At 34.8% G+C, this 15,710-nt stretch overlaps 1 protein-coding gene across 1 annotated transcript in view; it reads right to left on the minus strand.

The window, feature by feature from the left end:
* LOC103919189 (connector enhancer of kinase suppressor of ras 2-like) overlaps positions 1–15,710 on the minus strand; it is a 211,679-nt gene that overhangs the window by 84,584 nt on the left and 111,385 nt on the right. The window contains exons 6-7 of the mRNA XM_009326655.1: positions 13,754–13,873; positions 2,116–2,175 (exon numbers count right to left, since the gene is read on the minus strand). Of these exons, the coding sequence (XP_009324930.1) occupies positions 2,116–2,175; positions 13,754–13,873 (180 nt within the window). The remainder of the gene's footprint in view (positions 1–2,115; positions 2,176–13,753; positions 13,874–15,710) is intronic.

Consider the following 15,710-nt stretch of genomic DNA (forward strand, 5'->3'; position numbering starts at 1 on the left):
CATTATATTTCTAAAATGAATTAGAATTACAGAAAAAAAGTGGATTAATTATAGCATAAGTAATTCAATCTATGAACAAAACCCATTGCAACATAATCAAGATGGATCATTCATAAGTTTCAGGACCGAAGATACACATAGAGTTATTTTAAGACTTCTAAATGCTGCCAATGGTGCTAATACAAACAAGAAAACAAATTTTAAGTTTAATTCGCATTAGACTTGTCTTCACAAAGTGTGACACACAAATCATCAGGCTTTCCACAGGTTTCCACTGTCTAAAAACTGAGTAACAAAAACTGTATGATGTAATACTCTCTCAATATATATAAACCAAGCAGAACAAAATACCACATACGAAGCTCACTCATATGGACCAGCATACCACTGATGTATGCCAGCAACTATATACATCTTTGGCTAGCTGCACAGTGCTAATTTTATGTTCCTTGGGTGTCAGCATTACATAATTTCAATATTAGCTTTATAAAACCTAAACTTGTAATTTATCCAGTATATGCTCTTAAATAGATCCAAGACTAAATGAATACAGTGTGACTAAAACACTATATGAAAAACAGAAGGGATGGGTCCTATTATGAAGTCTGTCATAGTAATTAGATTGCAGCAGTTGAAATAAATTTATTTTTTTCAAATTTATAATTATAAATTGCAAGTCAAGTAACAAGAAGCATATTTAGAAGCTACTTCGTTACTCTTGTCACACTAGTTTTTCTGTGATCAGTCACACCGATTTATGTGCTGCAGCATTTCTGTGTGCTTTTGGTTCAGATTTGCCTAAAACTTCTGGGACTACAATGAAAATGATAATTAATACATTTTTCTTGGTCTCTTCTGTATTTTTACTACAGATGATGGAACATACGAAAATGCAATGGTGCTTAACTTGTCCTAATACAATTCCTTCAGGAATGGTTATTTTCATAAAAGAACTTTTCATACATCCTCACACAATAGTCATTTGGATTGTTAACTAACTTGTTTTTTTAACATTGTCAAATCATCCATCCCCTTCTGTTCCTGTACCAAAATCTGTTTGCTCCTTTCCACAGTTTCTCCCTTCTTAGTGATAGTCCTGCCAGTAATTACTGCTAGCTTTGAAAACTTTCTGGTTTATCAAAGATTATTCTATAACCTGTCTGATATAAAATATAATATCTTAAGTTATCTTTCTCCATTACCCATGTCTTTTACATCCACCCATACTGCTGATATTGCAACTATTTTAAAATTTATTATTTTACAATCTATTTTACTGAATTGCTTAGACATACAGAAGCTACTCATTTTCTGTGAGTCAATCCTAGGGCAGGCATCATCTCCAGAAGTTTAATTTTTCTAACATTCTTTTAAAATTAATTTGGTAATTAGAACAAAAAAAAAATCACAAAAAAATTACTGTCCATTCTAAGAACAAAGAACTCTTAGCAAAAAAGTATTTATCACTCTATGACAATATTTACTCACTGCATAAAGTAATCTGACTGTACATATTAAGGGCTGCTCAGATGACAACTACACTTATCAGTAACTCTGCAATTTTGTGACTACTCTGGTCAATATAAACACCTGAGGTAGATTTGTTTTCCCTGTTATATTATTTCTACTGTTCTGTTGACAGAAAAATAGTTCTTTTTTTATATGAACCTGAACTGTCCTATGTTCTGAGAGATTTATCTAAAGTAGAGAACAAAAATTAAATACAACAGATATTATTTTAGACTAAGATGATGCCCTTATGTGAGAAAAATCTACTTAAGATAAAGGAAAATACTTTTGTGCCAGAGAACATATACATGAACACTATTAGAAAAGTGTATTGGAAGAACCATTGAGGACAGAAGTTCAAGATTTTCATTTTATTATATTAGTTATTAGTCACTTCATCATAGATATTTTTCTATGTCTATTTTCAAGGGTTCCAAGTTTTTACAAAGGTAATATGAAATATGTACAGAAGAGATAAAGAAAAAAGTATTAATATAGAGTGGCTTGATTTAAAGCAAATTTTCATATTACAAAATGCACTGCAGATAGAACTTACAGAACATGCTTGTATGCATGATAAAAGTATTTTAGAATAAAGAAGCTTACATTTTCAGTTGTTCCTGTGATTACATGTAGTCCATCATATGTTGATTTGATATACATTCCCTGAAAAAGAGCAAGAGAGGTAATTAGTATTTGTAGGAAACAAATAAATGATGTTTGCACGATAATTAAAATAGTATGTTTATTCCAGTTTAAGGACCGTAACATTTGAACAGACTGGAAGGAACCATGGTCAATTAACATTTGCAAATCTAAGTTAAACAAATATGTATCAAGACCCATTATAAACAGCATAGTTTTCTCACTTAATGCTTTTTTTAATTCCAAACAAAGTTTTGGACAGAATTCAACACTGAGCATCAGCATAAAAGCTTGTTCCTATTCAGTATTTGAAATATTTAACATGACCTCTTTTTAGGACTAGTGACATATAAGAAGTATCAAAACTGAAACCATGAACAGAAATAGTCTTTAAACTTAAATGCCCCATCTTCAGAGTTACTGATTCAATAAAAATGAAACCATAGCCTAACTCAGAAAAGACATGAGCCAGTGCTTATATTGCCAATTTCTGGAGAAAAATGAGCTTGGTGAACTAACAGGAGCTTTGTAATTATTCCGGCGAGAATTCTGCTTCAAGGAGGCAATTGACAAGATACAAAGAGACAACCCAAGTAGGTATCTATCTAGCTGTACACACACACAGAGGCTTAAATGTCAGTGAGATTCAAGTGCTTGTATTCTTGCCTCTCAGGAGTAAGGTCATAGCTTCACATCTCTCCATATAATATGGTTATCCATCAAATTTTGAAATCTAATTAATCTAATTGGTACATTGTACTGCTGATTTATTATCCTTTCAATAATTCTGTACCACCTTGTGCTGTCAAAATGGAAGTTTAGAGCCCCCAGCAATAAGAAAGAACGTTTTGTTCACAGAAGCCAATTTCAAGATTCCTGAACACTAGTGGAGATCTTCAGGCTAGGTGTTTACACAAACACAGACACCCCCCAAAAAAAACAAACCCCAAAGGTAAAAATACTACAAAGGTAAGATCATATTGCTCTCTACAACTGCCTAAATTGGAAGGGTAGAAGAATAGAGAAGATGGAGCCAAACTCTTCTTGAAAGTGCACAGTAGGAGGATGAGAAGCAAGTTGGAACTCAGTTAAAAAAAAAAAAAGATTTCCCCCTCCTTCAATTTTACCATAAAGATGATAAAACGCTGGAACAGATTGGCAAAGCTGTGGAATCTCTGACTTGGAGATGATCAAAACTTGACTGGATGAGGCCCTGAGCAACCTGCTCTAGGTGGGGCTGCTTTGATTTTTCATCATGAGAAAATGTGACTTATACCTTAACGTAAACTAATTCCATTTCATTAAGTTTTAACTCTCCTTAAATCTTAGAAGTAAAGACTGGCTAAAACTGATAAGATAGCTTAACTCTGCTGCATAGGAAACTCCATTTTAGACTTTACACACCATGACTACTTGTTCTCTTAAATGAGACTGCTTTATAAGTTATTTCGTTTGTAAATAACAAAGATGTCCAAATTAAGTCTTGGAAGTCTGAAATCACTTTCAGAAAATGTGATAAGTTGGAAGAAAGAAGTTTCTGGGGAGTCTTCCACTATTTCCTTCTATACAGTTGGCTTAAGTTTATCAGTGTTCACTATTTTATTGTCTCTGTAGTACTTTCAACTGTTACTGACAAACATCTGATTCTCTTTGCCAACTGAAAACCATAAACAAGAACACTAGATCATGAAAAACTCTGAAGGTTCTCATTGAGAATGGGACATTGAGTCTCCATTAAAAATCTTAAATAGATATTTAAATCCATCTAGTATGTGTTACGCTGGATTTCCACAGTGAACTTTTAGCCGGAATGTTACACAACATTGCTGCATCTATCACAGAAGTCTGTTATTTTAACACATAGTAGACTTCAGTGACACATTTCCAGCCACACTTCTAATATCAAATTTAATATCACAGTTCTAACACCCTTCTTGTTTTGACAAGATTCATTCCCCGCTTAACAAACCAACAGACTAAGATTTTAAGGCCGAAACAGAACATAGTGCTAAACTTTTCACTAAATTTTATCACATATTTCTTCATAAAGTTCTTAGCCTCTTGTTAAGCTATGTGTATTTTTGGAAAAAATCAAATTACAATTTTATCTCAACATATGCCACCTGAGAGACATAAAACCTGACTAATCACTAAGAATTACCCTACATTTTGCTATCTGCTCTTTCATCTTAGCTATTAAACTTTAAGAACAAAAAATATAAAAATAAACAATTTTAGTGAATGACTCATAGCCTTCAAATTATCCTAGATAGAGCTTTCATCCTTGTTTTCCCAAAAGAAAAATAATGATACAGCTCATTTCTTGTTGACGATTAGAGTGGCACTGTATCTCCTTGACATATCTGTGTTAACTGAAAACTTTGAAAGATTACATTCTATTTAAAAAATATAAAATTTTTATATTATTTTTTATTTTATATATTTCAGAAAGCAAGGTATTTTATATAAAATATATATATATTACATATATATTTTACATATCTATCATATATAAAATAATAGCTCCAAAGATATTTTTCCACTCAGGAGAAAGTTTTGAGTATAATACTCAAAACAAGATTGAAAGTATTCTGAAAAAGAACCCCCTGAAAAACATACATCAATTCTGAAAACAGCTTTATTTAGTCTATGTCATCTGTTCTAGAGACCAGGTGTGTTCCCTTCTTCAAATCACTCCCTTGATATGCTGACTGTCAGCACTTGCCTATCCTTTTACAACAGATAACGCAGTGTGTAACACAGTGTGTACAGTTCAATCCAGCTCTCAGTTGCTTTCTGTGGTAGGAAGATTTTTAAAGGACAATTTATCCTTCAACATGAAAAGACACTGACACTTAGAAAAGTATTGTTTCTAAAGGACAATCTGTGTCAATGCTACTTTAGTGACTGGTGTGCTTCATCCCCACCCCCATCCTCATTTTCCTTTTCAAAATCAGTATTTGTAAAGAGAAAGACTAGAATCTCCAGGCATATTTTAAGCAATACTGGCACAGATTAGCAGAACCCCTCAAAAGTTTAAATTGCTCATATATATATATACACACACACAAAGTAGTTTATTGATATAAATGAAAGGCATTAAGGGGATCACTTTCATCAAACTTCCAGTGAAAAATGAAAATCATCTACTCTGGCTTATAGGAAATGTCCAAAATTGCAAAACTTAGTCATTTAGAGAGCTGTTAATTCTGTGAACCCAGAAAAAGCACGCAGGTATTCACAGTCTGAATTAGGCAAAAGAGCTGGACCTTGCTTTCAATTTAATGGGCTATTGGCCATCTTTTTGTTCATCATTGTTTCCTTCCATTTCCACTAATATAAGCATTTTTTAATGGTTAATAAGCCTAAAAAAAAATGGAAATACATTCTGAAAAATTTTCTGTCAGATAACATAAGTTCCAGGCAAATACCAATTTAACACTGCAGTTGAATTGAAGCAGCAAGCCTCTCTTTCCCAAGCCCAGATATGAATAACTAAGTAGATCCTGTTGTGACAACTGCTAACACTTCTGGAACTGTTAGAAATAGTTATTTTGTTTACAATTATTTTCTATTTTACCTGTCGCTTAAAGCAGTCATATTGATTCAGCATATTCAAGAGAGTCTTATTCTTCTTTAATAATGTATTTTTACATAGGCATAATCTTTAATTAACTTGTAAACTAATTTATTAAAAGGCGATCCACATATCCACTATTTTGATCCTATTAACTTCTGTTGTAAAATCTGATGGAAATGAAGATATACTCTTGTAAGCTAATTATTCCTATATAACTCTTTACACAAACTGCTTTCAAACTATTTCACAGATTTCAGCCATATGAGCTGTCAAAGTAAAATGGCAAAACCATCAGGCTAAGACTAAATAAGAAGAATGTTTTGTCAGTGGGTTTCACAGACAAAAACCACATAAACGAGGGAACTTTTGAATCCTGGAATCCATCCTAGGCTCTGGGTGGGAAACTTTCAGTGGGAAGTGGCTTCTTTTCCTGTTGTCTCCCACCTCCCTCTGTCTTCTGGTCCTTCCTCTTCAACATGAATGGCTATCCCTCTCAAGTAAGTTTTCTTGTCCATTTAGTCTCCATAACACAAGCTGCTTCTCCCCTTGTCCATCAGTTCTAGTCTCTCCTTCTGCATTCAGTGCCCAAACCCCAATCTTCCCACAAGCTTTTTCCTCCACACATACAGTCCCAGAATCAGTATCTAGACAGAAGGGATGGAACTCATCTACTTAAACAGTGATATCCCAAGAATATTTAGTCACTTCAAAGTAACCAAGGATATGCATAGGTTTGGTGGATATGCATAGGTTTTGCAGATATGACAGAGAACCTTCTGGAGTGGCAACTGAAAGATGGGCATCTGAAACGGTACCAGACATCTACATCTACACAACTGAGTCCTGCTGTAAAGGTTTCTCCTACCTCTTTCCTTCCACTTTCAGTTGTTTCTTCCCGCTCTTCTGGCTCACAAAGATCCATTCTCCTTGTCTAACCAGTTCCAGGGCTTTCCTACCATATCCTTCACTATCACATCCATCTTTCTACCCAACTAACTCAGTCATCTCCTCCTCAACTCCCAATCTTCTGTCCTCTTGTTGGTCTGTTTTCTGCCCTTCCAAGCAGAATTTCACTGGACTCCATTTCCAAAATGACTTCTCTCCTGCTTTTTAAAGAATGGGTCTTTATTCTGATTCTAGTTTCTTCTTGAATCCCACCAATGATCTTAGAGCGCAGAAGAACGACAAACTATACCCCTTATCTCTGGGCAAGAGTTGAGTATTCTCATTCACTCTGTGAAGATGGCTCAGACTAGTCAACAGTTAGGGGATTAGAAATAAATAGTTGCTCTTTAATAACTGTGATATATCAGATATGAAACTCCAAAGAATTTTACTAATATATGAGAGGTGCTACAGAACAAGGAAATGTTTCACAGGCTGTTTTATCAAGAAGCTGACTGTTCCTGAGTAACTCTGTCACTGTCCCCTAATGAGACAGTGACTTAAAGGTTTTTAATTAAAATCTGACCTTTGAAAACATATGGGAAGGAATCAGCCATTTAAAATCCTGTTTTAAAGAGACTATTCCCCAGAAAACGGTGTTTCCAGTTATAAGTGGAACTTCCTTGAAAAATTTCTTGCAACAGAATATTTTTAAGTGTCAACAACTATTCCCAGGTTAATCCATGGATATTTCAGACAGTATTTGAAGAGCTCTGAATTTCCCAATGACACTAAACTCTCTTAGTAAGAGCATTTCTGGCTCATACTTCCAACACTTCCAACGGTAGGCCACTATTCTTTTTTGGGTAACAATGACCTATTATCAGATGATTCATGTTTTCATACCACTTCTTTGCTGGAATATGACAAAATACTTCTGCATGGAAAATTCAGGTATTTAAAACTACAATAAAATGGTCTATGTGTCTCAACAGCAATTCTACAGAGAGAAGACTGCTGGCTCTACTTTTATAACACAATGAAGCATCAATAGTGAAGATGCAGGTTTGTAATGCTACAAACTGCCAGGGAACTGTTACACCCCTTGATCTTTTGCCTCAAACGTAAAATGGTTCTTTAACCTTGTTTTAACTGTCAAATTTGGACAGAGACATATAAATTTCTTTGCTACTACATAGCATAACAACAGCTCTATGTATTTATCTAAACTATCTTACTCAAAAGAGAGTTTATTCTTCTTTCTTATAATCCTTTTACTAAATCCTACCTAAATAGTAATCCATGGACAACAAAAAAGTTAGGCTATGAGAACCTTTAAATGTCAAGCATGATGGAACTTTGTCAAGTTTCTGTAAGCCTTTAAAAATAATCTGAAATAATTAGATTAACACCCTAACAGTTTTAGGACAGCCATGTGTATTTCCACAAAAAAAGCTGCCTTCATATTCTACTTTTTGTTCTTGCATTCTCTTGCAATTCCTTTCTTGAAAAAATGGAAAAGATTGGCTTCCATCACCTTAAATTACAAATTCCACATAAAGAGAAATACTATTTTTGAAAGGGTAGCTGTACATTAGATAGGTGAATAATCCTTAATAAAGAAGGGTCTTTGCATCTGACAGCTCATCTGTTTTTTTGGTTTGTTTTTGTTTTTTGTTTTTTGTTTTTTTTTTCTCCAATAATGCAGAGCTGGTCTTATAAAAATGTTTATTCCCACAATCTTTGCTTCCCTTAAATTTTTAAATGAAACAGGAAAAGTTCCCTCTGCAGAAGAACTAACAGTGCTGTGAATATAAGCAGTGTATATCTTAATTAAAGTGTGACAGATTACACTGTTTCTATCAGCAGTAGGAAGCTCAGACACAAGAGAAAACAACAAAAAAAAAGTGAAAGGAAGAGGAATAAAAGCGATACTGCATTCCAGAAGCAAAACATTCCTCAGACATCAGAAGATACAAAAACAAACAATAAAAACCCAACAGCCTGCCTGTTAGAATCTCCTGCTTGAGTAATCATTAATCTCAAAGATTAAAGTTGCATGTTATGCAGAAGTATCTTTAAATATACGTACAGCACATCGAGTTCAGAAGATAAAATAATAAAATGTTTAGTCTAAAATAATACTGTCTCCAATACAAAAAAAAATGTTCCACTACTGAGAATCTCTGATCATCCAAGAGTAGGAGGAAAAAAACCCCAAACTTCAAAAAACCCTCCATGCTCCTATCTCATGGATGGTCTCCATATCTATCATCTCACTTAAAACACTGGTTCCCTTTGCCTGCCTTTGTTTATCTGACTGCAGAACTGCTCCAAAGCTGGCCCTGGACTTAGTCTGAGCTAGTTAATAGTAAGGTTCGCATAGCATTTCACCTACCCTCACCCTCAAGGGCTTAGTAGCAAGCTTAGGGCTGCACCTCTTCCCCTGCACATAGTAACACAAACTCTTGTCGCAAGGGTGTACTGCTTATGCCGGGTCCATCAAGCTGAGAAATTTAAAGCAGGTGCTGCTGCACCAGCTTTGCCTAATCACTAAGCAGAAATTCTGGGACTCCTAAATGCAGAACTGGGTCTACGGACTTTTGAAACATAAACTCCGGGGGAGTAGATTTTTCAAATATCACATTTCTGAGGAAAATCTTGCCTTGTACTGAGCAGTGTCTAAAAATTAAAATACCACCGTAGTTTCATTTACCACAAGTTACTGTAACTTCAAAAGGAAGTTTACCATGCAATGCAATGGAAACCTATCTTTCTCTAAGCAGAAAGAAAAGTAGTTTGTAAAAAGCATTTGTAAGTATAAAAATGATTCAATTTCTTTTGTCATGCTACAATTGGCAATATAAATAACTCAAAGAATTGAAAAACTAAAAGCCAAGGAAGGGCATTTTCTTAAATCACAAAGTTAAAGTTATTTTATTCTATATCATAAAACCTTATGTATGCATGTTCTCTTCCTGTCAGTACGGTCAGAACTGACAGTGGTTCTCACAGTCTAATATTTTTTTAGTACAGGAGTTTATTTCAAGTTTGTCAAATTGGTAGTTTGAAACAAAGTTTTGCCTTCCAGATATCTTATTCAGACAGATCGTGCAGTACACTTCAGATGTAAATGGTATTACCATACCTACAATTCAGGAGAAAAAGTGTTTTACAATCTTTAAAGTTACTTTAAAATGAAATGGGAAATATATGGAGGGTGTTTTAGCATTTGCCACTGAAAATTCAGTGGCTAAATAGGGAAAAGGAGGAAGCAATTTGAGTGGTATATGCAACTGGTACAGCTTGGGAAGGAATGGAAAGAGAGAGAAAAAAACCCAGTATGTTTCTGGAGGCTAGCAAATGCCTGCAGAGATCAGGATGCAAACAGAGTCATCAGGACTTGGAATGGAACCTAAAATGTGTGCTTTCCAATGCAAATTCTTTTGTCCAGCAAACTGCCATGATACTATCAGCAGAGAGTGTGTTCTGGGGAATGCATGAGATACGACCATTTTTTAACAAAGCAGACTGAAAAAGAAGATACTTTAGAGAGGGGAAAAAAAAAAAGAAAAAGAAGACTATTAAGCTCGTAAAAGCAGGGACAGAAAGTTAGAAAATGCTAGAACTGAAGGTACACATGCAAATGACTTACAGTCCCTTTGTGAAAATGCTTTATGATCCAGAATTTATTTAAACAATTAAACACACAGACACAGCCCCGCAGGAGTTCTGACTCCGTGTAGTAACTGTATGGACTTGGACCTGGAAATTAATTCAGTTTATGTGTAAGCTTCTGCAATGTCAATAGGATCTCTGGCTCATTTGTTGAAGAAATTAGAAGGCATATAATAAAAGCAGTTCTGCAAATGGAGTTTTGAAAACAGAGAAAGACTCATAATTAAGTCAACTGAATATCATTCCAGATAACTGAATTCTTATATAAACCTAAGTAATTTACAACACATTATTCACCAATGGCAAATAATTGTGTTCATTTTCTAGATGCCAACCCTGTATGAAGCTGAAGCTAGAGTTCTCAGTAGCTCTGAAAAACTTAGTTACACTTAAAACCAAGAGAGACTGTATTTTAAATTTACGCTATAGAAGTGACAAGTATTCTGAAAGATTATACGGTAAGCTTCTCCTGAAAAATAGATTTTTGGTGATTTTGACACAAATTGCTCTGTGCATTAGATTCCTATCTATAAAACTAAAATTACAATATCATTTTCACAAGTGTGTTGCGAGGATGAATTAATTAGCGCCTATGAAGCATTCAGTAAGTCCATATAAAAAAAAAAATCTCACGATGTAATTAGTAACTCAAGGGAATGCAGAGCTAAGCTGAAGTGTGGTAAATAAGACCTCAACCCCTACACTGAATGATAAGGATAAAAATGGAACTCTGAATACTTTCCATTCAGTGAATAGCACTCATTTTTCTCTTGAATGGAGCAGAGATCCTGTGGAAAAAAACTGCTATACAATCATGAGAAAGCCATTTGTCATTCATTACTCTGTTCTATATTTGATTCTGATTAATGTTTTCTTTTCCTTTTCACATGATTTTTCTTTTATTCCCATTTATAGTCCTTTTTCATATTTTTTTCTAAACAGAACACAGTGTCAGCAATATTAATTATACGGAACTTTCCAACCTAACATGTTATAGGGCCTTCACAATTAGGCACAGAAAACTCAGTCATTCACTGTGATTTCACTTCATCTAAAAAAAAAAAAAAAAAAGAAAAAATTGATGGGCAATTTTGATTGCAGTATTTGTCTCACGTCCCTTGTCAGCAGTGCCCACTTACTGCAGTTTTGTTGGCTATAAACTTATGGGTACACTGTGGATGGAGAACTACACCATGGTTCTTCCACCCAGTGACAGAGTCCAGTCTACAGCATTATTACAGCACAGGCCCTGTCTGCTTGATGTTCTATTAGAAAAGAGGGTGGTCCAAGGAAAGTGTGGACCACAGGACAGGCCACGACAATACAACCAACAACTCTCATCTTGGTCACTCATGCCTTAAAGGTTTAAAGCATACTCCAACACTTTGGTATACTTTCTAAGCATCTTATCATATTCATACCCAAGAACTCCTGGAACACACCTGCCTAATACTGCACACCATTAAATATTCAGCTCACTATAGGACATGCCATTTTTGAAGCAGGCTGCACTCTTTTTGTCCTCCACCAGCCTACATCCCTGTCCTACATCTAGCGCTATCACTGAATGGGAAACACTAGCAATGCCAAGCCCTGCTTGATATGCTCCATCATCTCTGAGGAAAATACATCCTATCTGCCTTCATGTTCTCTTCAGCACTGACAGTGAACTTTCCTCTAAGTAGACCAGCAGAAATACATTACATTTCTGGATAGAAAGGAAAGCTATACAGAGATCCAAGAAAGGAAAGCTATACAGAGATCCAGACTGCTAGCATGCAGAATGTAGTAGTCTTAATGCAAGTCAAAAGCACTGACAGATTTACAGCATATATACTACACAAGCTGTAAATGATACTGATGACCTGGTATTTCCTGGATATCCCTGCACTAACTCAGAAATCAGACCAAGAGGGGAAACTGGGCCACAAAGGGAACTCATCTGGCCACTGGGATGCAGCAGCACAGCAAGAAAATTGTATCTATCTTCAAGATTACATACTGGGCTAAGCATCCGTTATGCCACAGAATTAAAATTAAATGTGATTTATGCTGTTGTAATGTTCTTTGTTGACTAAATCAGTCTAAGAATAAAGTAAACTTATGTAGTCATACAAACCCCCCTATGTTATTAAAATACATCATTCTCAAGTTAATATGCATACCTCAAAATAATTATGCTCTTGTAATTTTGACAGGATTTGCATATGATGTTCATTGCTATTCAAAGTCAGAACAAAGAGTAAGATATTGAAATAATACAAAACATCTCAACTAACACAAATTTAAAGTAAATCTGTAAAACACGTTGAATTACAAACAAGAAACATGCCACAACATGTATAGTGACACTCAAATGTATGTTAATTTGTCAATTCTGGAATTTTCTGCAGATAAGCCTCATGGCTACCTATTTCTTTATGCACTTCCCCCTTTTTTCCTTGTCCAATTGCTTCCTCCAACCCAGGAACAACATTCCTGGATTCCTCCTCTTGTAGGGGGAAAAAAAAAAAAGAAAAACATCCTGAGAAGGCAGCTGAAGACAGTATAAGAGATCGTACTGGGAAAAGTAGCCTGTCTTGTGAGGAGAATGTGCAAGAACATGCCAGTGCCTGCAGTGCTACCTTACACTCTAGCTTTTATTAGGATCTTAGGTTCCCAAGCACAATCCTCCTATAGCCTACCAGTATCAGAACGGTTGTAAAGTAGGGGACTACAGAGGGGAGACAGAAATCTTTACCCACTGACCCCTAAAACTTCACAAAAACCCCTTGTCCAAGAAATGTAACAGTACATTAATACTTAAAAGTGGTAGCCAAATAATTATTAAACTATCATCTCTGCAGAAAATTTTAATAGTGTGATCCATTACTAATGCAGAGCAGCTGGGATGTTCAGAATACACCTAACTAGTCTGCTCAGTGAACAACAATTTATGAATATAAGGGATTTATTTTGTTTCTGGGATGATACTTCTGAACGTTTTATTTGAACTGAATCATTAGGGAGGCGTATAACTATTTTTATGCAAGCCCAAGAAACATACCTCCCAGTAATCATTTTCAAAGCATATTAATTAATGATATTTAGTTAATTTTATTTGTATATGTATATATTTGGGGATTACTTTGCTACATTCCAAAAACTGCAATATGGCTATCAAAGGACTATAACTTTTCTTTAGCTGCTCATATAGTTACCAGTTGCACGTGAAGCCCTAGGCAAAACAGGTTTTAATTTAAAAAAAGAAAAAAAAATTACAATCCCTTTATTTATATAAAAGTTAATTAAACCACTTCCAGAAATCTGATTCAGCTTACCAAAAAAGAAATAGTAGGACGCTACATGAAAATACATTTTGATTTCTTGACAAATTAAAGAAAGAAATCACCTTAAAGAACTGAGGCTTGTATTCTGTACTCTAACAGTTAAACTTTAAACTGCTTTGCTACTTACCAAACCCTCACTGGGCATAATGCTGGTGAGATGAACTACCTCAAGGTGTGCTGACTGTGACACCAGAGAATCAGATGAGAGCGAAATGATGTGGTCACAAATCCCAGACAAGGTTTTACACTACGAAGAAAAACAAGTCAGTATAATTCCTCATATTAAACTGAAACTACTAGCAAAGAAGGTCTTATTCTGAGAACTACCTAAGAATAAACAGATAATTTTATTTCTTAGCATTGTAAAAACTACAGATATATGAAAGTGAAGAACAAGAGGTTAAAGGAACAGAAGATATCCATAAATGTCAAGAAAATGTACATGCACATACAGTTCTTCTGATCAGATTTCACTGTGCACTGAGAACATCTGTAATCTCAACTATCTTCTCCACTCCAACTACATGCATTTTTAAAAAAACCCAAACAAAAACCTGATGAACTTCATCTTATCTGTCATTGTAATGTGTCATTATAAATACAATGGAAGTCGAGTGAAATATGTAAAAAATAAATGCCTTATACACCAACTTAATAACATATTTTGGCTACCAAATAATGAGAGCAACCCTACCAACAGTGATAATTAGGTGAATTCTGCATTATATATACAACTTATAAAATTTTTCCTTTGTTAAAAATTACACTGGCAGAAAAGTGCCTTAGTTAATCCATTTCCTGAAGTAAAATTTTCATGCATCTTTGAACACATACTTTAACTGATATTCTAGATCACTACAACTACGCAATAATTTTGTCTTATCCTGCCTTCCAGCTAAAGATCTCAAAATCTTAATGCCAATCCACACGAACACCTTCAAAGTAGGAACCCCATTGCATAGATGGTAACAGTGATACGGACAGATTAAACCTATCCATCAAAGGCAAACAGTAAGTCTATGGATCAGAAAGGAGCTGATCTGTACTCTCAGAGAATCTTCCCGTGTAAAGATTTATTCCAAAGTTTGCATGTGTTGCTTAAAGCATTCCTTCAAAAAGACTATGCCTAAAAATATTTGAACCTAATCCGAAAGCAGTCATTTAGGTGAATTTCAGAATGGTCTTCCGGTCGAAGTTGTGCTGTATGCATCTATTTTCCTTTGGGGACTATACTCTCATTTTCCCTAATTATAGCAAATAGTAGTGAAATCCCTTAAGGGAAGTTTTATTTCAGGCATTTGCAAAAGCATGAGGATTTCGAATATCTCATTTGACACTATACATACAAGTTAAACAAATAAAGTTGCCACAATGAATATATTAACTGGCTGAATATATAGATTATATTTCCATTCACTATATAGTTGGCTATCTGGATATCCAAGTACAGCTCTGGAGTACTGGATGTGGCATTTTTATTTTATATCAGCTGAAAGATGCAAAGCGTTCCATTCAGGTATGCGTGACCGCATCTAAAGGTCACCAAAACCCAGAAATATTTCTAGCAGTTTCAGCTTTGGGCCAGAACCCCTAAACAAAACTTTAGGTCCTGTCTTCTCCCACCAGAGATATGGAAACTGGCTTGCTCAAAAAATGTATTGTACTGCTATTCTACATACAAACTGATGGTTGACCCTGTCTGTGAGTATATGCTTTCATCCAGCTTTTGAATTATTGTTATATCAAAATATTGCTATGATTTCAAACTGAGGCCCTCTCTTATGCCTTAACATTTAAGATCATATGTACAGATTAGATGCAGACTAAATCCCAGAGACAACACTTTCCACTTTCTGATGGAATGTTTTAAGTTGCAGTTGTCACATGCAATACTTTTTCAGTAAATAAACTTTGGAATGAAAGAAACAGCAAAGAAGTTTTCAATCAAACTTACTCTTATGAATCTTTAAGATCTCCCCATGATTCAGAAAGTTAATTAAAATCTATGTAGGATTTTAGCACCAGGAAAATATTCAAGAAAATTATATTGGAATAATTAAAAAATATCAGTTTGCTCTAAAAGT

This window comes from Pygoscelis adeliae, unplaced genomic scaffold (assembly GCF_000699105.1).
Source record: "Pygoscelis adeliae isolate BGI_AS28 unplaced genomic scaffold, ASM69910v1 Scaffold216, whole genome shotgun sequence".
In the NCBI taxonomy this organism is placed as follows: domain Eukaryota; kingdom Metazoa; phylum Chordata; class Aves; order Sphenisciformes; family Spheniscidae; genus Pygoscelis; species Pygoscelis adeliae.